The sequence below is a fragment of the Danio aesculapii genome, chromosome 21 (assembly GCF_903798145.1).
Source record: "Danio aesculapii chromosome 21, fDanAes4.1, whole genome shotgun sequence".
Classification (NCBI taxonomy): domain Eukaryota; kingdom Metazoa; phylum Chordata; class Actinopteri; order Cypriniformes; family Danionidae; genus Danio; species Danio aesculapii.
Genome location: NC_079455.1, coordinates 1,826,644 through 1,848,836, shown reverse-complemented (window position 1 = coordinate 1,848,836; position 22,193 = coordinate 1,826,644). Strand labels below are relative to the sequence as shown.

Genomic DNA, 22,193 nt, shown 5'->3' with positions numbered 1-22,193 from the left:
GCTTTCCCGCTGCAACCAGTTTGTCCGGTTAGCTCTTCGTGTACTCTGGCGGACTCGAGACGCAGAGAGGGGCTGACCACGACGATGACGACCGGGTTCGAGTCCGGGGAAGAGCTGTTCCAGAAATCAGGTAAGAAAACAAAAACAAAATCCAAAAAATGAAGCGAACAAGTTCGTCACAGGGTGAGAATGTGGTCAAAATCCGAAAACGTGGTAAAAATCAGACGAGGGCTTTTCTTTTTCTGGACGGCTTTTGTGAATCGTCGTTGGTTGGGTTTAGGGATGGAGGAGGGTGGGTCAGCCGATTGGCCGGTCACACGGTCAATCATTCTGTCATCCAGGCAGACAGGCGGAAGGTCGTTCGACAGCGGCCTCTAGCGGGTTTACTCGAGAACGGCGCGGGAATAAGCACGCACAGCGGCCTCTCGCGGATGCGCGAAAACAAAAACTGCAAAAATACGTACCTGCCGGGACGTATTTCGCGGTCTCCAGAAACGTCCCCGGGACTACGTTCTCAGAATGAGCCTGGGTTGATAGTGGTACAGCCTGAATTTGTCATTAAAATGTCATTAACTAAATATTAATAATAGTTAAAAAGTTATTTGATAGAGTATTGACTATTTTAATAATAAAAAATGAAAATCAGTTTATTCCATTAGAAAGTGATAAGAAAAACATTTATGACTTAATTAAAATAGCCTCAAGACAATCATGTTTATGACAGATTTATGACGAGTCTTGCTGTCTTGATAATTTAATCTCATTTGCATTGTTCATAAGCATGCATAAAATCTTTATGTTTGTTTCATGTCATGTTTATAAGGTTGTCTTGACAGTCTTATGAACACCCCTTCAAGTAAAGTGTTACCCAGTATGTCATCAAGCTCTCAGTCTAAGTCTCCACTCCATTAGATTTCTAAATGCAAGTACCCCGACTTTTCTTTGTTCCTCGAGATACAGATTTCTTCGCTGTGTGTATGACCTGAGGGTGTTGCTTTGAAACGGCGCTGAAATGGAGTCCTTGCGATGTGAAAGAAAAAAAAAAGTGAAGAGAACATTAAAACGCCCACTTATAAACTCTGACAATCAAGCAACAACTTTCGAAGAATATAAGAGTGCATAAACACCAGGGTGAATAAGAAAGAACGGGCATAAAAGACAGACACAAATGCTTTAAATCGATCAAACTCTCATTACATCCGTTTTACCATCCGATCTCGGTCCACACAGTTGTCAAGTATGAAAATGCCTGACACCATTTTTTTTTAGGTGGAAGAAATGAATCGTACATTACAGGTCTTGGACTGAAGAGAAGCCTGCGGCAGAAAAGCAGACTACAATCTAATAAGATAATGACAATGTAATTTGTAACATTCCAAGCAAGAGGAACCCTTCTTAATAATGAAATGCAGCTTCCATCAAATGAAATACGTCAGTGATTAAGTAAAGTAATGGTTAATGGGCTATTGAATGTTCGTTTTTAGCAGTGATGTGAAGCGATTCATTCAGGCAAAAGTTATTCTGTTTACAAATTAAGCGAATTCAAATTAATTTGGACATGCATGAACATTGTCGATGCTTATTAAATTCAATTAAATGAAATTGTAATTAGCACAAGAGTCAACTGTTACAAACGGTTTACGAGAGATCCCGCGTACCTGTTCCCTCAGACGCTTCTCTTCATAGCGGGGACGCTCGTTATTGGCTTTGTTAAGCCTTTCGTTGATCTTTTTCTGCTGCTGTGGTCCCCGTCCAAAGAACACGTAGTTTACAAAGGCATATTCGAGCAGGGCCAGGAAAACAAAGACGAAGCAGCCCATGAGGTAGACATCGATGGCTTTCACATAGGGGATCTTTGGGAGGGTCTCCCTCAGGTGGGTGTTGATGGTTGTCATTGTGAGCACCGTAGTTACACCTGCGAAAAAAGATATGTTAGTTATTTGAATCATCGAAAATGTCACATTGCCATCACTTGGTTCAAGGCTTCAAAAGATGTTATGCAAAAACCCTTAAAGAACATCTTATTAACTCAAAAGTTCACACTTAGCTGATGATTGATTATAAAGCTTGTTTGGCATGTTGTCCCGGGAGAGAGCCCTGAGCTCATAAGATCCTCGAGCTCGGGTTTCCCTCCCGTTTGCAAGGCAAAAGGGGAATTTGAGCTCAGGTAGATCTCGAGAACTCCCCTGCTGTAGTAGCTAATGAACAGATAGAGATTGCTCTTAAGAGATGACTACTTACTTGGTGCATGTCTATGGTGCTGATTTGAATTAGTCAATTAAGTTGCATGTTTTTGGACGGTGGGAGGAAGCCGGGGGAAACCCACATGAGCATGAGGAGAATGTGTAAACTCTGCAGAGAAACATCAGCTGGCTTGCTAAGGACTAGAACCAGTGATGTTCTTGCTGTGAGGCAACAGTGCTAACCACTGGGTCACCGTGCCACCCGTCTAGCAAAGAAAGGAAGAGGAGGGATGGAAGAGGGGATTCTTCAAAACGAAGATGGCTGTTATATGGAACTTAGGGTATTTATAGTGGCTTAGAGATGGTCTGATTGGTCAATCATAAATTGGATAATAATTATTGGATCATAAATTGATTTGCATCATGGACAGGGCTTCTTTCTGCCCGGTGACTCCAGCTTCAATGCTCAATGGCTAACATGAATTTTATTAAAGAGCCCATATTATGGGTTTTTGAAAATGCCCTTCCATGTAGTGTGTACCACAGCTCTAAGTGAAGTGAAATATCCAGCTAAGGCTTAAATCTGTAAGTGTACAGTGTTTAAAACTATTGATTCATCTATAAAAGAGTCGACTCATAGTGCTTCAAACGAGTCGTCTTGATAACGAGTCATTAGGTGTTTCGCGATGACGCAGCCACGAAACACAAGCCTCGCCAGTAGTTACGCGCGCAAACCAGGGAGATTTGAAACCTGCGGCCCCGCCCACTAACACAGAAAAAACACTAGACACACACACACAGACGCCGCCGGTCCAATGAAGTCACGCTGTGCTCAGATGGATAATATTGACAGTCTCTACCCAAAGATGAAACTGTGAAGAGTCAGTGGTTGAGGTTTATTCACTAGTGTAAGTAAGTGCGATTAAAATTGTTGCCTCGTTTACTCTAGCTTGCAAATTATGTATTTATTGTGTTTTGTTACTTGTTAACCTGGTACAGTACACGCGGTTACTCTTTATATTCTCTTATCACATGTAAGCCACGTTAAAAACGCGACGCGTGCCGCTTTGTTTACGGATTTAACGTTAAAGGCTTTTGTGAGCTCGCGTTCCACTGCCGTTTGTCGTTGCTATGGCGATCGTAAGCTAGGAGACGGGAGAGGTGTCGATCTCCCTAGTTCTGAGGAGCGTTGTGTGTGTGTGTGTGTGTGTGAGAGAGAGAGAGAGAGAGACTCGCGTCGCTTTCCCTAGTTTTTCTGAGGAGCGTTGTGTGTGTGTGAGAGAGGGAGAGAGAGAGAGAGACTCGCGTCGCTTTCCCTAGTTCTTCTGAGGAGCGTTGTGTGTGTGTGAGAGAGGGAGAGAGAGAGAGAGAGACTCGCGTCGCTTTCCCTAGTTCTTCTGAGGAGCGTTGTGTGTGTGTGTGTGTGTGTGAGAGAGAGAGAGAGAGAGAGAGAGACTCGCGTCGCTTTCCCTAGTTTTTCTGAGGAGCGTTGTGTGTGTGTGTGTGTGTGTGTGTGTGTGAGAGAGAGAGAGAGAGAGAGAGAGAGAGAGAGAGAGAGAGAGAGACTCGCGTCGCTTCCCCCAGTTCTTCTGAGGAGGGTTGTGTGTGTGTGTGTGTGTGTGAAAAAAGCCTTACACTATGAAGCGCGTGTGCACTGTGACTACTTTTATATAGTTGATTACCAGCTGGGCATTTCACTCTGTCTCGTGCTGAAGCCTGTCACTGTCGACCAATCGCAGCAGGCTGTCATCGGTCCAATCAGCGCAGATTAGCTTCGCGCTGAGGAGGGGTTTGGGAACAAATGAATCGCTGAACGATTCATATGGGAGTCGTTGGGATAATTAGGTAAAAATAAATGCAAATTATAAGACCATCAAAGTGTTTTTTGACCTTGCATGCATATTAGACTGTTGTTGGAGACCCTTACAACCTAAATATGACCCTATTTGATGTATAATATGGGCTCTTTAAGATAGTAGCTGTGCATTATAGATTCCTTCGTAGTTCACTAGGTCCTGATTTCTGAGGTGAACCCAGCTCTGTAAGTTCATCAACTCCTCCAGAAACTATACCTGGATGATGGAGGCTTTCAGTGGTGCTTCGGAATGAGCCGAGCCCAATTTGATAAACTGTTGTCTGTTGTCAGCAAGAGGATTTCCCCTCAGGACACCAACAACAGGCACTACAAGAGCAAGCTCCTGATTGGTTAGCGTGGCACTAATGTGGTGGTTAAAGTTCGCTGAACAGATTTTCCAACTACAGTGATTTGTGCGATACGTGCGTTAAGCTCGTCAAACGTGCTAAACGCTCAACTCGCACCACTTCATTCATGCGAATCGCATCATTTGTAAATCACTCGCGCTTGATGCTTCATCTGCATCTGGTGGGAATGCAGCATAATAATTATTAAAGTATAAAAGTAGACTAGACTGGCAGTTCTAGCTGTTAAATCAAAATAAATCAAACACTACTTTCAAACATTAGTAGTAACCATATTAACTCAGTTGCCCGAGCTTTCATTCCTCTGTGTAATCTCGAGGATGCCGAAGTGTTCTTAATCAAAGAACCGATGATCACTCTACTTGCAAATATGCTCAAAAATATTTGCAAAGAGGTAGCTAGCATATGTTACTATGAGCCATTAGATATGCCCGTGTCATTTACATGCACATGCATTATCTCTTTCAAGTGCACGCTCTCTCTAATGTGATTGAACATGTCATAACTCATAGCAATTTGGTCAAATACTGCACTGCAAAGAGCATTGCTAGTTTAATCTAGTTTTAATGAGTCTTTACCGGTCGTTCTTAACCCTGTGCCTGGGGGCACATCAACAGTACATATTTTGGATATCTCCCTTATCCAACCCATTAATTTCAGGTTTTGTAGTCTCTTCTAATAGTGTTTGATTAGGGAGAGGTTGAAAATGTGGACTGTTGGTGTGTCTTCAGGAACAGAATTGGGAATTACTGGTTTATACCATAGCAAATGACCATGGAATAAGTGGAATAATCAATAATTTGCTCTAGTTTAAGATTTTAAATACTGGATTCTGATTGGTTCCCTAGATAACAGCCACTGAAATTAATAACACCAGCTTATCCTAGTACTTTGAATCATCTTGACTGTCAGTGAATATGTTCACATTCACAGACGCATGCTTTTTTGGTCTCGTCACAGTTTTTTTTTACTGTTTGGCGCCATCTTGTGGCTGAATAAAATGTAGGTTAGTGTATGCTCCATTCAGCCGTTTTTTGGTTTCTGTCAGTTTTGTCTTTAATTAAAGAATAATAAACTATTACAGCCCGGAACAATATTTTTTATCTTTTTATGTTTTCTGCCTAGCGTCAGTTTAATAAGTGGAGTAAAGTACATCCAGGTGGTTGTTTTTTCGAAGAACAAAACCAACAATAAGCTTGCTAGGTTTTTTTCTGCGATAACAGCCACAAGATATACTTTATCCCTTACTTAAAAGCACTTCACAGAGAAAAACATTAGTTTTGTGTGTGTGTGTGTGTGTGTGTGTGTGTGTGTGTGTGTGTGTCCTGGAATGCTTAGAGCTGTTATGCATAGTCCTGTACCTGTGAATAATAAATGTGTATATCCAGAGAGGTATTTGTCAGCTAAAAAAAACTGTCAGTTAGATGAACAGGAATGCTTACGGACAGATTTTTCAAGCATATTAGAGATTGTTGATCTGCATATTCATAAAGTTACTCTATCCATCTTGTTTCAGTTTTTGTACCTGCGTCCGTCACGTAATGATACCTAATGCAATCAAGTCATTTTAAACTGCTGAGGTTAACAAATGCTAATAATAAAAACAAGCCAAACAAGTTTAGCATTTTATCTCCCTTAGCATACAGCAACTGAACCAAACTATGACTTAAATTTGAGATATTTACCTTAAATGATGTGTACCATTAAATTCCAAACAGCAGCTGAACTAAATATGGTTCAGTTTCTATCCAAAGATGCAAATTAGATTCATGTGCAAAACTGAAACCCAGGCTCATTGTGGATACATACCCCTGCATACATTTCAGGAGAGCGTGAAATATGTCCAAGATGGTAAGTTTTTTTTATTTTTTGGCAGTTTTTGTTTTCACGGATCCACCAGAGGCCGATGTGTATGCTAAATTTCTCTTGCGAATGCCATTCCCACCTGCTGATCTCGCGTAAATCCACCAGAAGCCGCTGTCGACTGACTGATCGACCGACTGACTGACCGATAACCCCACCCACCCCCTTCCCTAAAGCCAACCAATAGTGTTTTCAAAAGCACTGATTGACCCGCCCACCATCTCCCTAGACCCAACTGATATTGTTTTCAAAAGCAATCCAGAAAAAGAAAAGCCCCCATGGGGCCCCCATCACGAATGATGCGATTCGCTCGAATGAAGTGGCCCGAGTTTTGCATGATTGACGTGATAATGATGTAGCGCCTGTTGTTGGTGTCCCGGGGGTAAATCCTCCTGCAGACACCGGACAACAGTTTATCAAACTGGGCTGGGCTCAGTCGGAAGCACCGCTGAAAGCCTCCACCATCCAGGTATAGTTTCTGGAGGAGTTGAACTCACAGAGCTGGTGCACCTCTGAAAGGATGTTGTGGACTCAGACACGGCTCCAAACGAATCGACGCTGTTTTTCAGCCTTCATTACGCACATAAACACAGCTGTTCTCTCGTGTATTAGCAACGAAGCAGACAGTCTCCGGGGAGACCGAAGCCCTGCCCATCACGCGAATCCACGTCGGTTGTGAAGTGAATTTGATGTGTGAATGAAGCGGATTTTGACGCGCAAATGAAGCGAGTAAACTTAAAATGTTCACGCGTCTACTTACGCGTGAATAGCGCGATTTATCCACGCATTATGCCTCTGGTGTGAACACAGCATGAGGGGTAGAATTGGTATTGAACCTTAGATTTATGCGCAAAACTGAAACATTGCATGATAAATTTGCGAATAGCACACGGTTTTCCAAGTCTAAGAGAACAAAATCATCAGTTCCTGATAAACTGCCACAAATTTTATATCAAAAAGAAACATGTAGTCACAGTGGAAGTCAGAATTATTCGCATTTCCATGAGCTTTTTAAATTCTTTTTCAGATATTTCCCAAATGATGTTTTACAGATTCAGGAAATTTTCACAGTATTTCCTATAATATTTTTTCTTCTGGAGAAAGTCTTATTTGTTTTATTTCGGCTAGAATGAAAGCAGTTTTCAAATTTTTTTAACCCATTTTAAGGTCAATATTATTAGCCCCCTTAAGCAATATTTGTATTCGATTGTCTACAGAATAGTTATACATTGACTTACCTAATTGACTTACCTAATTACCCTAACTTTAACCTAATTTAAACAATCTAGTCAATTATTATTTATTCATTATGGCAAACATATCAGTTAGAAAATATCAGAAGGAAAGAGGTTTTTAGAAATTATTATCTATTAAATTTAGAAATGTGTTGAAAAACATCTGAATCTTCTTTTTCTTAAGCAGAAATTGGGGGAAAACCTAAAGGGGGGCTAATAATTCAGAAGGGCTAATAAATCTGACTTCAACTGCATGTAACTGTTTGAGAGACACATTCATGGTCATGAGAAAGGGCACTACTTTAATCATGGTTGACAAGAAGAGTATTTGGAGCAAAATATATTCAGTGTGTGTTTAAAGTACACACACACATGTACACAAAATCACAGTGGGATTTACTTCCTGTAAATAAAGATGGTATGATTTTTGAACAAAACACTAAAGGTTACCCAGGGCCACCCGAGCCGCAGAGGCATCGTAGTTAATCCAGAAGGAGACCCAGGACAAGATTGTGATCAGGATGGAGGGCATGTAAGTCTGCAGGATAAAGTAGCCGATGTTTCTCTTGATGCGGAAACTCAACGACAGCCGAGGGTATGAACCTGGGGAGACACGAGTAGCCAAAAGAGAGAGGGAGAGAGAGACGTCAACATGTAAGTGAAAACACAAAAGAGCAAGCGCAGGAAAAATAGATCTACAATTTGCAATTGTCATAGTCTGCACTTTGACAACAGATAGTCATTTTCCCATTTGTTCAGACGGAGCGTTTAATTTCCCCAAAGCAATGGATTCCTTCCCAGGGACTAGTTCCATTCCAATTAAACATGGCAGAAAGTCGCAAACATGGCAGATTTTTCTGAAAGCCCCTTCTCAGCAGGCAGCGTCTACATCCCTCTGAGAGTTGTCACAAAAGCCTGCAGTGTCTTTTTTTCCATTTATACTCTCAATACAGGGAATTTGAGAAGAAAAAACATATATAACTGAAAAAACAAGTCTAGTTAATGTGTAAAATCTGGTGTGCAAATTAATAAAACTGTAAGTGGTGCAATTTCCTTTGCAAGACTGTCTTCTTGCACATATGTCAGTTTGAAAGCTGCGCTGCTAAATGTCAGGTGTGGTATGATTTAACACACTCATTCACAGGACTGATTATTCAAATTGTTGCCTTGGCTATTTACTGATGTGAAAGAAAAAATCGTAATTGATCATAGCGTGTGATCAGCAGCCACAGTTCTCAAATTAATATTGCCTGTATGTTTTTTAGTCTATGACTTACAATATATGAATCACCAAAGCTAAAAATCCAACTATGCCTTTGTTTGTTATGAATGCACGCCCTCTAGTGGCCAAATATGCATACTGTGGCTTTAAATTCCATTTGAATGCAAGTAAAACACGTTTCAATCCAGGGAATTTGAGCAGAAAAATGTATACTCTACTGAAAAATCCAGCTTAAACCAGCCTAGGATGGTTGGCTGGTTTTAGCTGGTCGACCAGCCTGGTTTTAGAGGGGTTTTGGCCATTTCCAGGCTGGTTTCCAGCCATTTCCAGCCTGGTCTTAGCTGGTCAGGCTGGAAAATGCTAAAACCAGCTAAAACCAGCTTGACCAGCTTGACCAGCCAAAACCAACTATGTCCAGCTTAAACCAGGCTGGTCAAGCTGGTTTTAGCTGGATTTTACTGGTCATTTTCCAGCTTGACCAGCTAAGACCAGCCTGGAAATGGCCAAAACCCCTCTAAAACCAGCCTGGTCAACCAGCTAAAACCAGCCAACCAGCCTAGGCTGGTTTAAGCTGGATTTTTCAGCAGGGTAGTCTGGTTAACTTGTAAAATCTGGTGTGCACGGTAATAAAACTGTAAGTGGCTCAGTTTCTTTTCCAAGACCGTCTTCTTGCACATATGTTAGTTTAAAAGCTGCGCTGCTAAATGTCAGGTGTGGTATGATTTAATACACTCATCCACAGGACTGATCATTCAAATTGTTGCCATGGCTATTTACTGATGTGAAAGAAAAATACACAATTGAGTATCATCAGCAGCCACAGTTTGCACATTTGTTTTGCCTGTATGTATTTCAGTCATTATATATGAAGTCCACAGTTTCTGCTAAAATCCAACTATGCCTTTGTTTGTTGTGAATACACGCCCTCTAGTGGTGAAAATGACATATTGTGCCTTTAAAGTCAGCATGAACCGCAATCTTTTTTGAGGGGATTGCGACGCAGTTCCTAGCAAAATAGATAATGTTAAATGAGAAAACCGTGGGTGTGGCTGGTTTGTTTCTACTTCGAGCTGATTGGATGTAGTAAAGCAGGAATTTCATTGTGAAAGATCGGAATAAGGGTTTCAGGAGAGTTATTACAATACAGCAGACTTCTCCTCCTCAGCATTTCTGTTTGTTGTAATAGCACTGACAGTTTGAGGGGCGTAGTTAAGTGTGTTTGCCACGGCTAATATCTCAGACAGACCTAAGATTTTAACTGAAAACAAACAGGAAGTGCATTTCCTGATTTCAATTTTAGATTACAAGGGCAAACTATTGTTAAACTGTTCACCACCAAACTAGCAATGTTAGCCAAACAAATCAGTTTGCTTCCAACATCAGACCGCAAATTTAAGATCAATTAATTTATCAATTGCAACACTACATTTGTTGTATGTCGACTGGACTGTCCGTGCGGATGCTTTTATATAGGAATGACTAGGAGAAAATTAAAATTGAGATTAGCTGATGTGATACGTACTTGTAATTGACAATATCCAATAGTTGGTATAGAGCATATTTTTAATTCTGCAAGGGGAAAAGAATAAAACAGAGACAAACCTTTTGGATCTATACATTAAAAGCCACTAGACTTCCAAGCTTAAGTGGTGAATTAGATTTTCTCCTTTTTTGTAAGAATTTTCTTATATGTTCTACAGACTTTCATTATATATTGTTGAATAGGTATGTCTGTGTATGTATACATTTACATACATATATATATATATATTTATATATATGTGTGTGTGTGTGTGTGTGTGTGTGTGTGTATGGGTTTACTTTTTCATAAGTGTGGTAGAGGTTTGTGTTGTAGTAGAGCAATGATCTTGGGTTTGATCCCAGGGTAAACACGTACTGATAAAATATACACCTTGGAAACACTGTAAATTGCTTTCCAAAAGGTCTGCCAAATGCATAATGTATATGTACATTTAATGAACTGGAAATAAGAAAAAGAGCAGGCGTTTAAGTGTAAGTAGCCCACATTTTGTCTAAAAAAAGAGCCCCCATTTTAATTGGTCATACATCATGTCCTGGCATACACAACACTGGCATTTTTTTTAAAGCCAGCTTGATAAAAAAACAAAACAGTGTTTAAGTTTAAAATGTAAGTATAGATCATAATAGGCTTCTTGGGTAAATGACCTATTGGATTGGTTTCTTGGGGATAACAAAAAATTAACCGATTTATTTGAAGAAAAATAACGAACCAAAGATTGACAGCTTAAAACATCCACATTGATTGTGCCAAGAACATGAAATACATCTTCATGAAAAAACACAAACTGATCAAATATATCGACTCAATGCAGTTTACACAAACTAACAACACAAGCTCCGTGGAAATATGTGCCTTGGCTTACATTTTTTATACATTTTAGTTTGCAGTTTGTTGGTATAATGTACACTAGGGGGCAGTATGATGCCAACTTTTGTTTCTTTTCACACTAATGATATTTACAAAGACATACTATCTAGAAATAAAGGGTCATTTTCATGCAGTGCACAAAATAAACACCTTAAAACAACTTCAAGCTGTCTATAATTTGTAATCAAATACGTTTTTGTACATAGTTTTTCTTGTGCTGCACTTGAGTTGAAGTATGCATCCACAAAAGCACTGTAAAATCAAGGTAAAACTGTATGGCTGCAGTGCATTTTTTTTCTTACGTCTGCTTCTGAAAACACTATTGGTTGGGTTTAGGTCAGTAGTTCGCTAGTCAATCTGTGTTGGCATTTGAAATATACAACAAAATGTACCCTAAGAATTTTTTTCCAGATTCACAAATTCCAGACAGCGCCCTCTAGTGGATTTGTCATCTGAAACGTACAACGAAACGCACCCTAAGTAACGTATTTCAGATTCGTAAAAATCCAGACAGCGCCCTCTAGTGGATTTGTCAACTGAAACGTGCAACAAAACGTGCCCTAAGGGACGTATTTCAGATTTGTAAAAATGCAGTGTTCTCGAGTGGATTTATCATCTGAAACGTACAACATAACGTACCCTAAGTAACGTATTTTAGAGTGGCAAAAGTGTAGGCAGCGCCTTCTAGTGGATTTGTTATGATCTGAAACGTACAACAAAGCGCACCCTAAGTAACGTATTTCAGATTCGCAAAAATCCAGACAGCGCCCTCTAGTGGATTTGTCATCTGAAACGTACAACAAAACGACCCCTATGTAACGTGTTTCAAATTTGCAAAAATCCAGACAGCGCCCTCTAGTGGATTTGTCATCTGAAACGTACAACAAAACGACCCCTATGTAAAGTGTTTCAAATTTGCAAAAATGCAGACAGCGCCCTCTAGTGGATTTGTCATCTGAAACATGCATCGAAACATACCCAGAACAATGTATTTTACATTACGCAAAATGTAGGCTGAGACACATATTTCCGATGAGCCTGGAACGTATTTTGATAATGTGATTAAAGAGATAATTCACCCAAAAAGGAAACTTCTTACAACTTTGACCATTGAAAACAAACAAAAAAAGATATTCCGAAGAATGTTGTAATGTTTTTTTTTGTTCCTATGTAATTCAACGGCTCTCGACCCTCCAGAATTGTTCTTATTTTGTGTTGGACAGAAAAAAAACGAAACTCATAAAGGTTTGAAAACTACTTGAGGGAGAGTAAATAGTGAGTAAATTTACGTTTTGAGGGTGAACTATTCCTTTTTATTATTTAAATTGTCCATACCTGTGGTAAACCTCACTTCCCTGGACACAAGACGTAGCTCCACAATGGAAAATTGAGGCAGTTCCAGTTTGTCCACACCAGTTACGGCATTATCCCCTCCTTGCCAGAAGAACACAATATCATCTGTGGTGTACCCATCTGCAATGATACAGAATAATGAATGTTCACATGGTGTAAAATGCATGTAAAATACTCAGCCACAGCACTGGACAACGGCAGTTTTACATATAGTAAATGTCATCTTGTGAAACAACACTTCATTTAGGGATGAGTAAACTGCTCTGTGGTATGTTTGGTACTTAAAATTGTTTATTGAACAATTAAATTATTTGCGGGTGGCACGGTGGCTCAGTGGTTAACACTGGCCTCACAGCAAGAAGGTCGCTGGTTCGAGTCCCGGCTGGCTCAGTTGGCATTTCTGAGTGTATTTTGCATGTTCTCCCCGTGTGGGCGTGGGTTTCCTCCGCATGCTCCGGTTTCCCCCACAGTCCAAACACAGGAATTGAATAAACTAAATTGTATGAATGAGATGAATGAGTGTGTATGGATGTTTCCCAGTACTGGGTTGCAGCCGGAAGGGCATCCGCTGCTTAAAACATATGCTAGATAAGTTGGCGGTTCATTCCGCTGTGGCGACCCCTGATAAATAAAGGGACTAAGGCGATAAGAACATGAATGAAGAACTGGAGATTTTAGACATTAAAGCATTGGGAGCAAAGAGATGGGAAGGATTGGCAAAGGACCTCAAGCTGGGAATCGAACTCAGGTCACTTTAAGCAATATATGCGCAATATATGTCAGACGACAGTACCACTAGGCTATTGGCACTGACATTATTTGAATATACTAATAATATTAGCATTGTATTTCATGCAATAGTGCCCTATTTGATGACCTTTATTGTTAATATTCGGACATTAATGCTTATCTGTGGCAAAAAATATTCATTTACTTATTTTTTAGAATGACGTCATTCTGTAATTAATAAATTATAACATCTCTACTGCAAAAATGCACAATTTAAGCATCAAATGGAGTTATTTCTCTGAGAAATAAGAAAAGTTTTACACTAGTGAACTTTCTGTGCTGACTGTGACACCTGCACTGTCTAAATAAATAAATTTTGGTTTGTTGCAACCCATATTTGACCCAATGTTGGGTTACAATAACCCAGCATTTTTAGAATGTAGAATGATTTGAAAAAAGGAATTAGTTCTCATGTTCTATAAATGAGGCCCACAGTTTGATTAGTCCATTCATTCATTCATTCACTTTTCCAGGGGCTGGGTCACAAGGGCAGCAGTTTCAGGAGAGAACCCCGGACTTCCCTCTCCTCAGTCACTTCCTCCAGCTTTTCCAGGGTGATCCCGAGGCGTTCCCAGGCTAGCCGAGAGACATAGTCCCTCGAGCGTGTACTGTGTCTTCCCCGAGGCCTCTTCACAATGGGACATGCCTGGAACACCTCCCTAGGTAGGCGTCCAAAACAGATGCCCGAGCCACCTCAGCTGCCTTCTCTCGATGTGGAGGAGCAGCGGCTCTACTCTGAGCTCTATCAGAGCTCCTCACCCTATCTATAAGGGTGTGCCCTGCCACCCTGCGAAGGAAACTCATTTCGGCTGCTTTTTGATCAGCCGCTTGACCTTGAATCCAATCTCATGACCATAAGAACGTTGACTGACCGGTAAATCAAGAGCTTTGCCTTTCGGCTCAGCTCCTTCTTTACCACAATGTACCGCTACATCAACCGCATTACTGCTGCCACTGCACCGATCCACCTGTCAATCTCACATCCTTCCCTCACTCGATTAGTCACACAAAGGCACTTACTCTAAAATGAACAAACCATCCAAATGTTCTGAAAGTAAAATAATGTTGAAACAAGCAAATCTGAGAAGCGTCCACGCCTCAGCAGGTCAGCCCTGACCTATTGATCCACACAAAGCGATAAACAACAGTAGAATGCAACAATGCGCATGGTGTAATCATTCCGAACACGCACCCGGTTATGTTGCGATGTACCCATGACGGACAGGGCACCACTGAGCGATCGATAGAGCAGGGCACCTCATTGATAAAGCGGCAAACACATTCAATCTTACCCACATCTGTCAATTGTGCCACGAGCCCTGGGTGTCAGAGGCCTGGAGGAGCATTTATCACTCCTGACAGCACAGACAGAGCGGCCTGCACTGCAGATGTGGCCGATTGCGCTAAATGGCCTTAATGATCACGTTTGCTTACATTAGGTGTCTCTGGAGTGTGAGAGAGATAAGAAGCGGGAGTGAAATTGATGAGCCGGACCAGTTCAAAAACTGCTGTGGGCCGGTGTGATGTGTTCACAATGGGGGACGGGTCACTGTTGATTAGTTCACATGGTCACACTTTATTTTGATGGTCTGTTTGTTGAATTTAAGTTACATTGCATCTACATGCCGACTAATTCTCATTTGATTATAAGTAGACTGTTAGGTTGGGGTTAGGTTTAGTGTTAGTGTAAGTTGACATGTACTTGCAAAGTTTCTTATTGTCAATTTAAATGTCTGTTGAAGGAGCAGTATCAACAGATATTAAGCAGACAGTCTACTAATACTCAAATGGACCATCAAAATAAAGTGTTACCGTTTACACATAGTTCAGCCAACCCAAAAATGAACAATTCTTCTGACTAAAAATAGATGCATTGTGGTAATCAACACTTAAAGTCTTGAGTCAATCTATGAAGATGAAGTGAAAAACGTATGTTGCTAGGAAGACACAGTTGATTAGCCCTCCTGAATTATCAGCCCCCCTGAATATTTTCCCCCTAATTTCTGTTTAACGGAAAGAAAATTTTCTTCAACACATTTCTAAACATTCATTCATTCATTTTCTGCCACTTTTCCGGGGCCGGGTCACGGGGGCAGCAGCCTTAGGAGAGAACCCCAGACTTCTCTCTCCCCAGACACTTCCTCTGGTGGGATCCCGAGGCGTTCCCAGGCCAGCCGAGAGACATAGTCCCTCCAGAGTGTCCTGGGTCTTCCCAGAGGCCTTCTCCCGGTGGGACATGCCTGGAACTACTCCCTAGGTAGGCGTCCAGGAGGCATCCGAAACAGATGCTTGAGCCACCTCAGATGACTTCTTTCGATGTGGAGGAGCAGCGGCTCTACTTTGAGCTCCTCCCGGGTGACAGAGCTCTTTAGCCTATCCATAAGAGTGCGCCCTGCCACCCTTCGAAGGAAACTCATTTCAGCTTGTATCTGAGATCTTGTCCTTTCGGTCATGACCCAAAGCTCATGATCATAGGTGAGAGTAGGAACGTAGATTGACTAGTAAATCGAGGGATTTGCCTTTCAGCTCAGCTCCTTCTTCACCACAACGGACCGGTACATCGACCACATTACTGCTGCCGCAGCACTGATCCGTCTGTCAATCTCACGCTCCATCCTTCACTCACTCGTGAACAAAACCCCAAGATACTTAAACTCCTTCATCTGGGGTAAGGACTTTCCTCCAACCTGGAGATGGCAAACCACCTTTTTCCGGTGGAGCACCATGGCCTCGGACTTGGAGGTGCTGATTCTTATTTCTAATCATAATAGTTTTAGTAACTCATTTCTAATAACTGATTTATTTCATCTTTTCCATGATGACAGCACATAATATATGACTAGATAATGTTCAAGACACTAGTATTCAGCTTAAAGTGACATTTAAAGGCTTAACTAGGTTAATTAGGGTAAAGTAGGGGTAATTAGGCAAGTCGTATATAACGATGGTTATATACCAAAGCCCCGCACAATCAGGGACCATCTCTCCCTCATTAGCATAATACGTTAGTCTTGAGTTTGAATCTGCCACTATGCTGACACACAGACATTTGTAGCTCCGCCCTCTTTGAAAATCTAATTTGAATTTAAAGCAACAGTACCAAAACAACACAATTAGGATCAAAGCCTAAAAGGGTCCATTTCAGAGAGTTGTAAAACATTATTTGCGTGATATTTTGAGCTGAAACTTCACATAAACACTATAGGGACATCAGAGACTTATTTTAGTAACTGCTGTCATTGTCAAGACAAACCAAAACTAATATTGCTTAAGGGAGCTGATAATATTGACCTTAAAATGGGTCTGAAAAAAATTTAAACTGCTTTTATTCTAGCCGAAATAAAACAAATAAGACTTTTTCCAGAAGAAAAAAATATTATAGGAAATACTGTGAAAAATTCCTGAATCTGTTCAACATGGTTTGGTAAATATTTGACAAAAAAAAACAACATGATCAACAAAGAAAATGAATGAATGTAGTCACTAGAAAATGTTGAGTCAAAGGTCACTTTGTCTTCCACTTACGATCTTGTGTTGTATTTTTTGGTGTTTACCTTGTATTCCTTACATTATGGGGACCAAACATCCCCGGATGTATGTCAATATCAATACATTTTGACCTTGTGGGGACATTTTTTGGTCCCTCTGAGGTAAACTGCTCATAAATCACACAGAATTATGTATTTTGAAGATCTAAAGATTGTTTGATTTCTAGTGTTAGGTTTAAGTATGGGGTATAGAATATACAGTCCGTACAGTAGAAACATCATTACATCTTTGGGAAGTCCCCATAAAGATAGCTGTATGTGTGTTCGGTGTGTAACTTACAGCTCTCGATCTCCAGGGTGCAGTTTTGCTCATCGAGAGGGTACCGTCTCAGGTCCATCATGCAGGCTGCAGTTGTAGTTATTCTGGAAAAGGAGAAAAAACAAGGAGGGTTAAAAAAAGAGGAGAGAGGGAGAGAGAGAGAGAATGAGAGGCACTGTTACCTTGGTAACCTTTAGGAAATCATAGCTTAGCCTTGACTGCACCATGTGAACATGTGAGTCATGACTAATGTTTGGCATCTATTTCCTTATAATAAGAATGAAAGAAGGAGAGAAGTGCAGCCATTGGTAGGCAAATGATGTTTGTCTCTTGTTTCTTTTGGAGGCGATGGTTAAGATATCGTAGATGTGTTTTTTACATCCTGTAGATCTTATACAACTATAGACAGCTTGGCTTTCATGAAATTATGAATTGGTGAATACACAATGGAAACACACAAACGGTTCTGCTCCTGGATCCTGATTGGTCAATACAGTGTTCAAGTCTTGCTAAAATAGAAAAACAGTTATGCTGAAAACACACTGTGTATTTTTCCAAGTCATCAAATCACTGTTCTTTTCATGCTACAGGGCTGTTTGTGGACTTTAGTCTGTGACTCTGCCCCCTGAACACTGCCCTAGCCTACATCTTGCTTGCTTATTGGTTGTAAATCTCTGACTCCTCCCCGTAAACATTCCTTTGGCCTACATCTTGCTCACTCATTGTCTTTAGGTATATGACTTCCTTCCCCTGAACATTACCTTGGCTTAAATGTTGATCGCTTATTGGCTGTAGGTCTGTGACTCCTCCCCCTCAACCTTTCCTAAGCCTACATGTTGCTCATTCATTGGCTGTAAGCCTGTGACTCCTCCCCCTGAACATTATTTTGGTCTACATCTTGCTCACTCATTGTCTTTAGGTCTGTGACTCCTCCTCCTAAACATTCCCTTGGCTTAAATCTTGATCGCTTATTGGCTGTAGGTCTGTGACTCCTCCTCCTGTACACTCCCTTGACTTACATCTTACTCACTCATTGGCTTTCCGTCTGTGACTCCTTACCCCTGAACATTGCCTTAGCCTACATCTTGCTCACTCATTGTCTTTAGGTCTATGACTTCCTTCCCCTGAACATTACTTTGGCTTAAATGTTGATCGCTTATTGGCTGTAGGTATGTGACTCCTCCCTCTGAACATTCCCTTAGTCTACATCTTGCTCATTCATTGGCTGTAGATCTGTGACTCCTCCCCGTCAACATTCCCTTAGTATATATCTTGCTCACTCGTTGGCTGTAGATCTATAACTCCTCCCCCTAAACATTTTCTTAGCCTACATCTTGCTCACCCATTGGCTGTATGTCTGTGACTTCTTCTCCTGAACAGTCCTTTGGCTTATATCTTGCTCATTCATTGGCTATAGGTCTGTGACTCCTCCCCCTGAACATTCTTTTGGCTTGCATCTTGTTCACTCATTGGCTATAGGTCTGTGACTCCTCCCCCTGAACATTCTTTTGGCTTGCATCTTGTTCACTCATTGGCTATAGGTCTGTGACTCCTCCCCCTGAATGTTCTTTTGACTTGCATCTTGCTCACCCATTGGCTATAGGTCTGTGACTCCTCCCCCTGAACGTTCTTTTGGCTTACATCTTGCTCACCCATTGGCTATAGGTCTGTGACTTCTTCTCCTGAACAGTCCTTTGGCTTACATCTTGCTCAGTCATTGGCTATAGGTCTGTGACCCCTCCCCCTGAACATTCTTTTGGCTTGCATCTTGTTCACTCATTGGCTATAGGTCTGTGACCCCTCCCCCTGAACATTCTTTTGACTTGCATCTTGTTCACTCATTGGCTACAGGTCTGTGACTCCTCCACCTGAACATTCCTCTGGCCTACATCTTGCTCACCCATTGGCTATAGGTCTATGACTCCTCCCCCTGAACATTCCTCTGGCCTACATCATGCTCACTCATTGGTTGTAGGTTTGTAACTCCTCAGCTGCATCTAGTACCTCGAGACAATCTAAGTTAACAGTTACTTATCAGACACGCATCATTCTGCCGAGCATGTGACCAAGCTTAAGTAGAAACAACTAAAAGTTCATTATTTACATCATTGCAATCAACTTATTATATATTCATAGAGTTTAAAAGCAAGAACACTTGACACAATGACTGTCTATGTCTTTTGTATCAGATTAGCATGCATGTTTACTACAGACAATATGACACTTGAAACACAACAGCTACACATTGTAGCATTGCCTGTACTAAATGTGCACCCTTATCTGACAGAGGAGAGACGAACAAAGCCATATTTACAGATTTTCGGCCCACAAAGATGTTCTTGGAGCTTCGTATGATTACAGCTGAACCACTGAAAGACTCTTCTGACAATGTTTTTGGTTCCTTTTCAGGACTTTGAGCGTCTCAGGACCCTTGCTGTCTATAGAGGATGAGAGAGGCTCAAATTTACTCTAAAATACCGTCATCTGTGCTACAAAGATCTCAGGAGTTTGGAAAGATACGAGGGTGAGTAATCAGCAACAGAATCTACATTTATAGGTGAACCAATCCTCTAATAGAATAAATAGCCTGCACATTAACATTAAAATCTAGATATTTAAAGGATTTAAGATGCTGATGATCGTAACTGTCTTGTAAAAAGGGTCCATGAATATTAATACATAACAAGTGGATCATATACTGTACATCCATATCATTAGATTAATCATCAGTGTTCCTTGTCCTCTGGCCACATTCACTTCTCCTTGTCCACATTCCTGTAGTCTCTCTGGGTTTGGGAATGATTGGATGGGCACACACACACACACACATACACACACGCGCACACACACACACACACACACACACACACACACACACACACACACACACACACACACCCAGTGCTGACTCAGTCTCTCCAGGGAGCTTCCAGCTGGTCAGATCTGATGCTGACAGACGTGCACACCTTCATGAACAGTAGTATTGTGAAGGACAATAACGATCCTCCAAGACTATCTAGTCTCTGACAATGTGCGATTCTACAAAGCTGTATAGAATTCAGATGAGTAATATGTCACTTTCCAGCCCAGGCTCTTTGGAAATACATGCCTCAGTCTATATTTTTTGTGTTTCGTTGCATGTTTTAGATGACAAATTCTCTAGAGGGCGCTGTCTATATATTTTGGTAAATCTAAAATATGTTACTTAGGGTACGTTTCATTGTACGTTTCAGTTGACAAATCCACTAGAGGAAGCTGGCTGCATCCCAAAGTGCTTACTTCCATACTATACAGTACGCTAAAATCAGTATGCGAGCCGAGTAGTATGTCTGAAGTCATAGAATTCGAAAATCAGTGTGCGAGATGTACCCAGATGACCTACTACTTCCAGCGAGATTCTGACGCAACTGACGCAGGTAGGTCACGTGACCATGACGAAATGGCAGATGTAGTACATCCGAATTCCATTCACTTCTTACATTCCTACTGTATTGAACGCACCGTATAGCCGTGTATGTTTATATTCAAATACAGTACCTACTGAGTAGTAGGCGGTTTCAGACGCAGCCGCTGTCTATACTTTTACGACTCTGAAATACGTTAGGTTGGGGTATGTTTTGTTGTACAATTCAGATGACAAATCCACTAGAGTATGCTGTCTACACTTTTGCGACTGAAATATGTTACTTAAGATACGTTTTGTTGTACGTTTCAGATGACAAATCCACTAGACGGCGCTGCACTTTTGCGACTAAAATACTTTACTTAGGGTACATTTCATTGTACGCTTCAGATGATAAATCCTCTAGAGGGCGCCGTCTGCGTTTTTTCAAATCTAAAATGTTATTTAGGGTGTTTTGTTGTGCGTTTCAGATAAAAAAAATTCCACTAGGAGGCGCTGTCTACACTTTTGCGACTCTGAAATACATTACTTAGGGTACGTTTCATTGTACGTTTCAAAAAGCCCTGCGCACTAGTGACTATCTCTCCCTCATTAGCAAAGCACCAGAATCTGCCACTATGCTGACACTTGGCACTTGTAGCTCCACCCTTTTATCGAAAAGAGCACAAACTCATTTGAATTTAAAGCGACAGTCACCAAAAACCACGCAATTATGATCGAACCCTACAAGAATCAGTTTTTAGAGAGTTATAAAACATTATTTGCATGATATTTTGTGCTGAAATATCTCATACACACTCTAGGGACATCAGAGACTTATTTTACATCTTATTAAAAAGAGGCATAATAGGTGCCCTTTAAACCAAATCTGTCCCTAACCCTACCCATATCCTGCATTTATAACTCTAGAAGTCTTCTGCAATGCAATACTTATTTCTGAATGTAAATACATGCTTTAGGTAATCAGGTTAATCAAGAGTTTTAGAGTCCTAACCCTCTACAAGAGTGATATGCATTGAGGAAAAGGGAATTCTTGTTTTGGATGGCTTACCTGCACAACTGCAGCTGAAAGATTGGGTTTTGCATTGTTTTAAAAGTGTTTAAACTGAGATCGCATTTCATTATGACAATGGATAATTCAACACAGATCTTGAAAACGCCTTGGCCTACAAGAATATGGCACCCCTGCACCATGCTATCGCAAATTGACTCAAATCTTCACACATTGAGGACGTGGTGGGAGTCTTTCTCCAGAACGCCATGTGGTAACACATATGAGAAATCATTCTTGTGTTAAGCCACCAAAAAAAAAAAGGGATTATAATAATAGGAGCAAAATCACGATGCGTCAACGCATTTTTGTGACAGCTGCCATTTTGCTGAAAGATGGAGAATGACTCACGTCGACTATGATGTTACGAGTAACAAATGACCTGCTCTGTCTGTCACTAATATTTAAATAAAAAGGTCACACTTTATAATTAAGATGAACTAAGAATGAGCAATAATTGTACAACACTTATTAATCATAGACCACCATTAAAGGAGGCCTATTATGCCCCTTTTTACAAGATGGACAACTGGTTTCTGATGTCCCTAATGGTTAGGACTCTAAAACCCTTGGTTAATCTGATGAACTAATGTATGTATTTGCATCCAAATATAAGTATTGTATTGAAAAAGACTTAAAGAGCTTATAATGTAGGAT

General features: G+C 40.8%; 1 protein-coding gene across 1 annotated transcript in view; it reads right to left on the bottom strand.

Annotated features, from left to right (window-relative positions):
* gabrb4 (gamma-aminobutyric acid type A receptor subunit beta4) overlaps window positions 1–22,193 on the bottom strand; it is a 111,607-nt gene that overhangs the window by 4,682 nt on the left and 84,732 nt on the right. The window contains exons 5-9 of the mRNA XM_056446443.1: window positions 17,104–17,186; window positions 12,469–12,606; window positions 7,952–8,104; window positions 1,659–1,915; window positions 931–1,020 (exon numbers count right to left, since the gene is read on the bottom strand). Of these exons, the coding sequence (XP_056302418.1) occupies window positions 931–1,020; window positions 1,659–1,915; window positions 7,952–8,104; window positions 12,469–12,606; window positions 17,104–17,186 (721 nt within the window). The remainder of the gene's footprint in view (window positions 1–930; window positions 1,021–1,658; window positions 1,916–7,951; window positions 8,105–12,468; window positions 12,607–17,103; window positions 17,187–22,193) is intronic.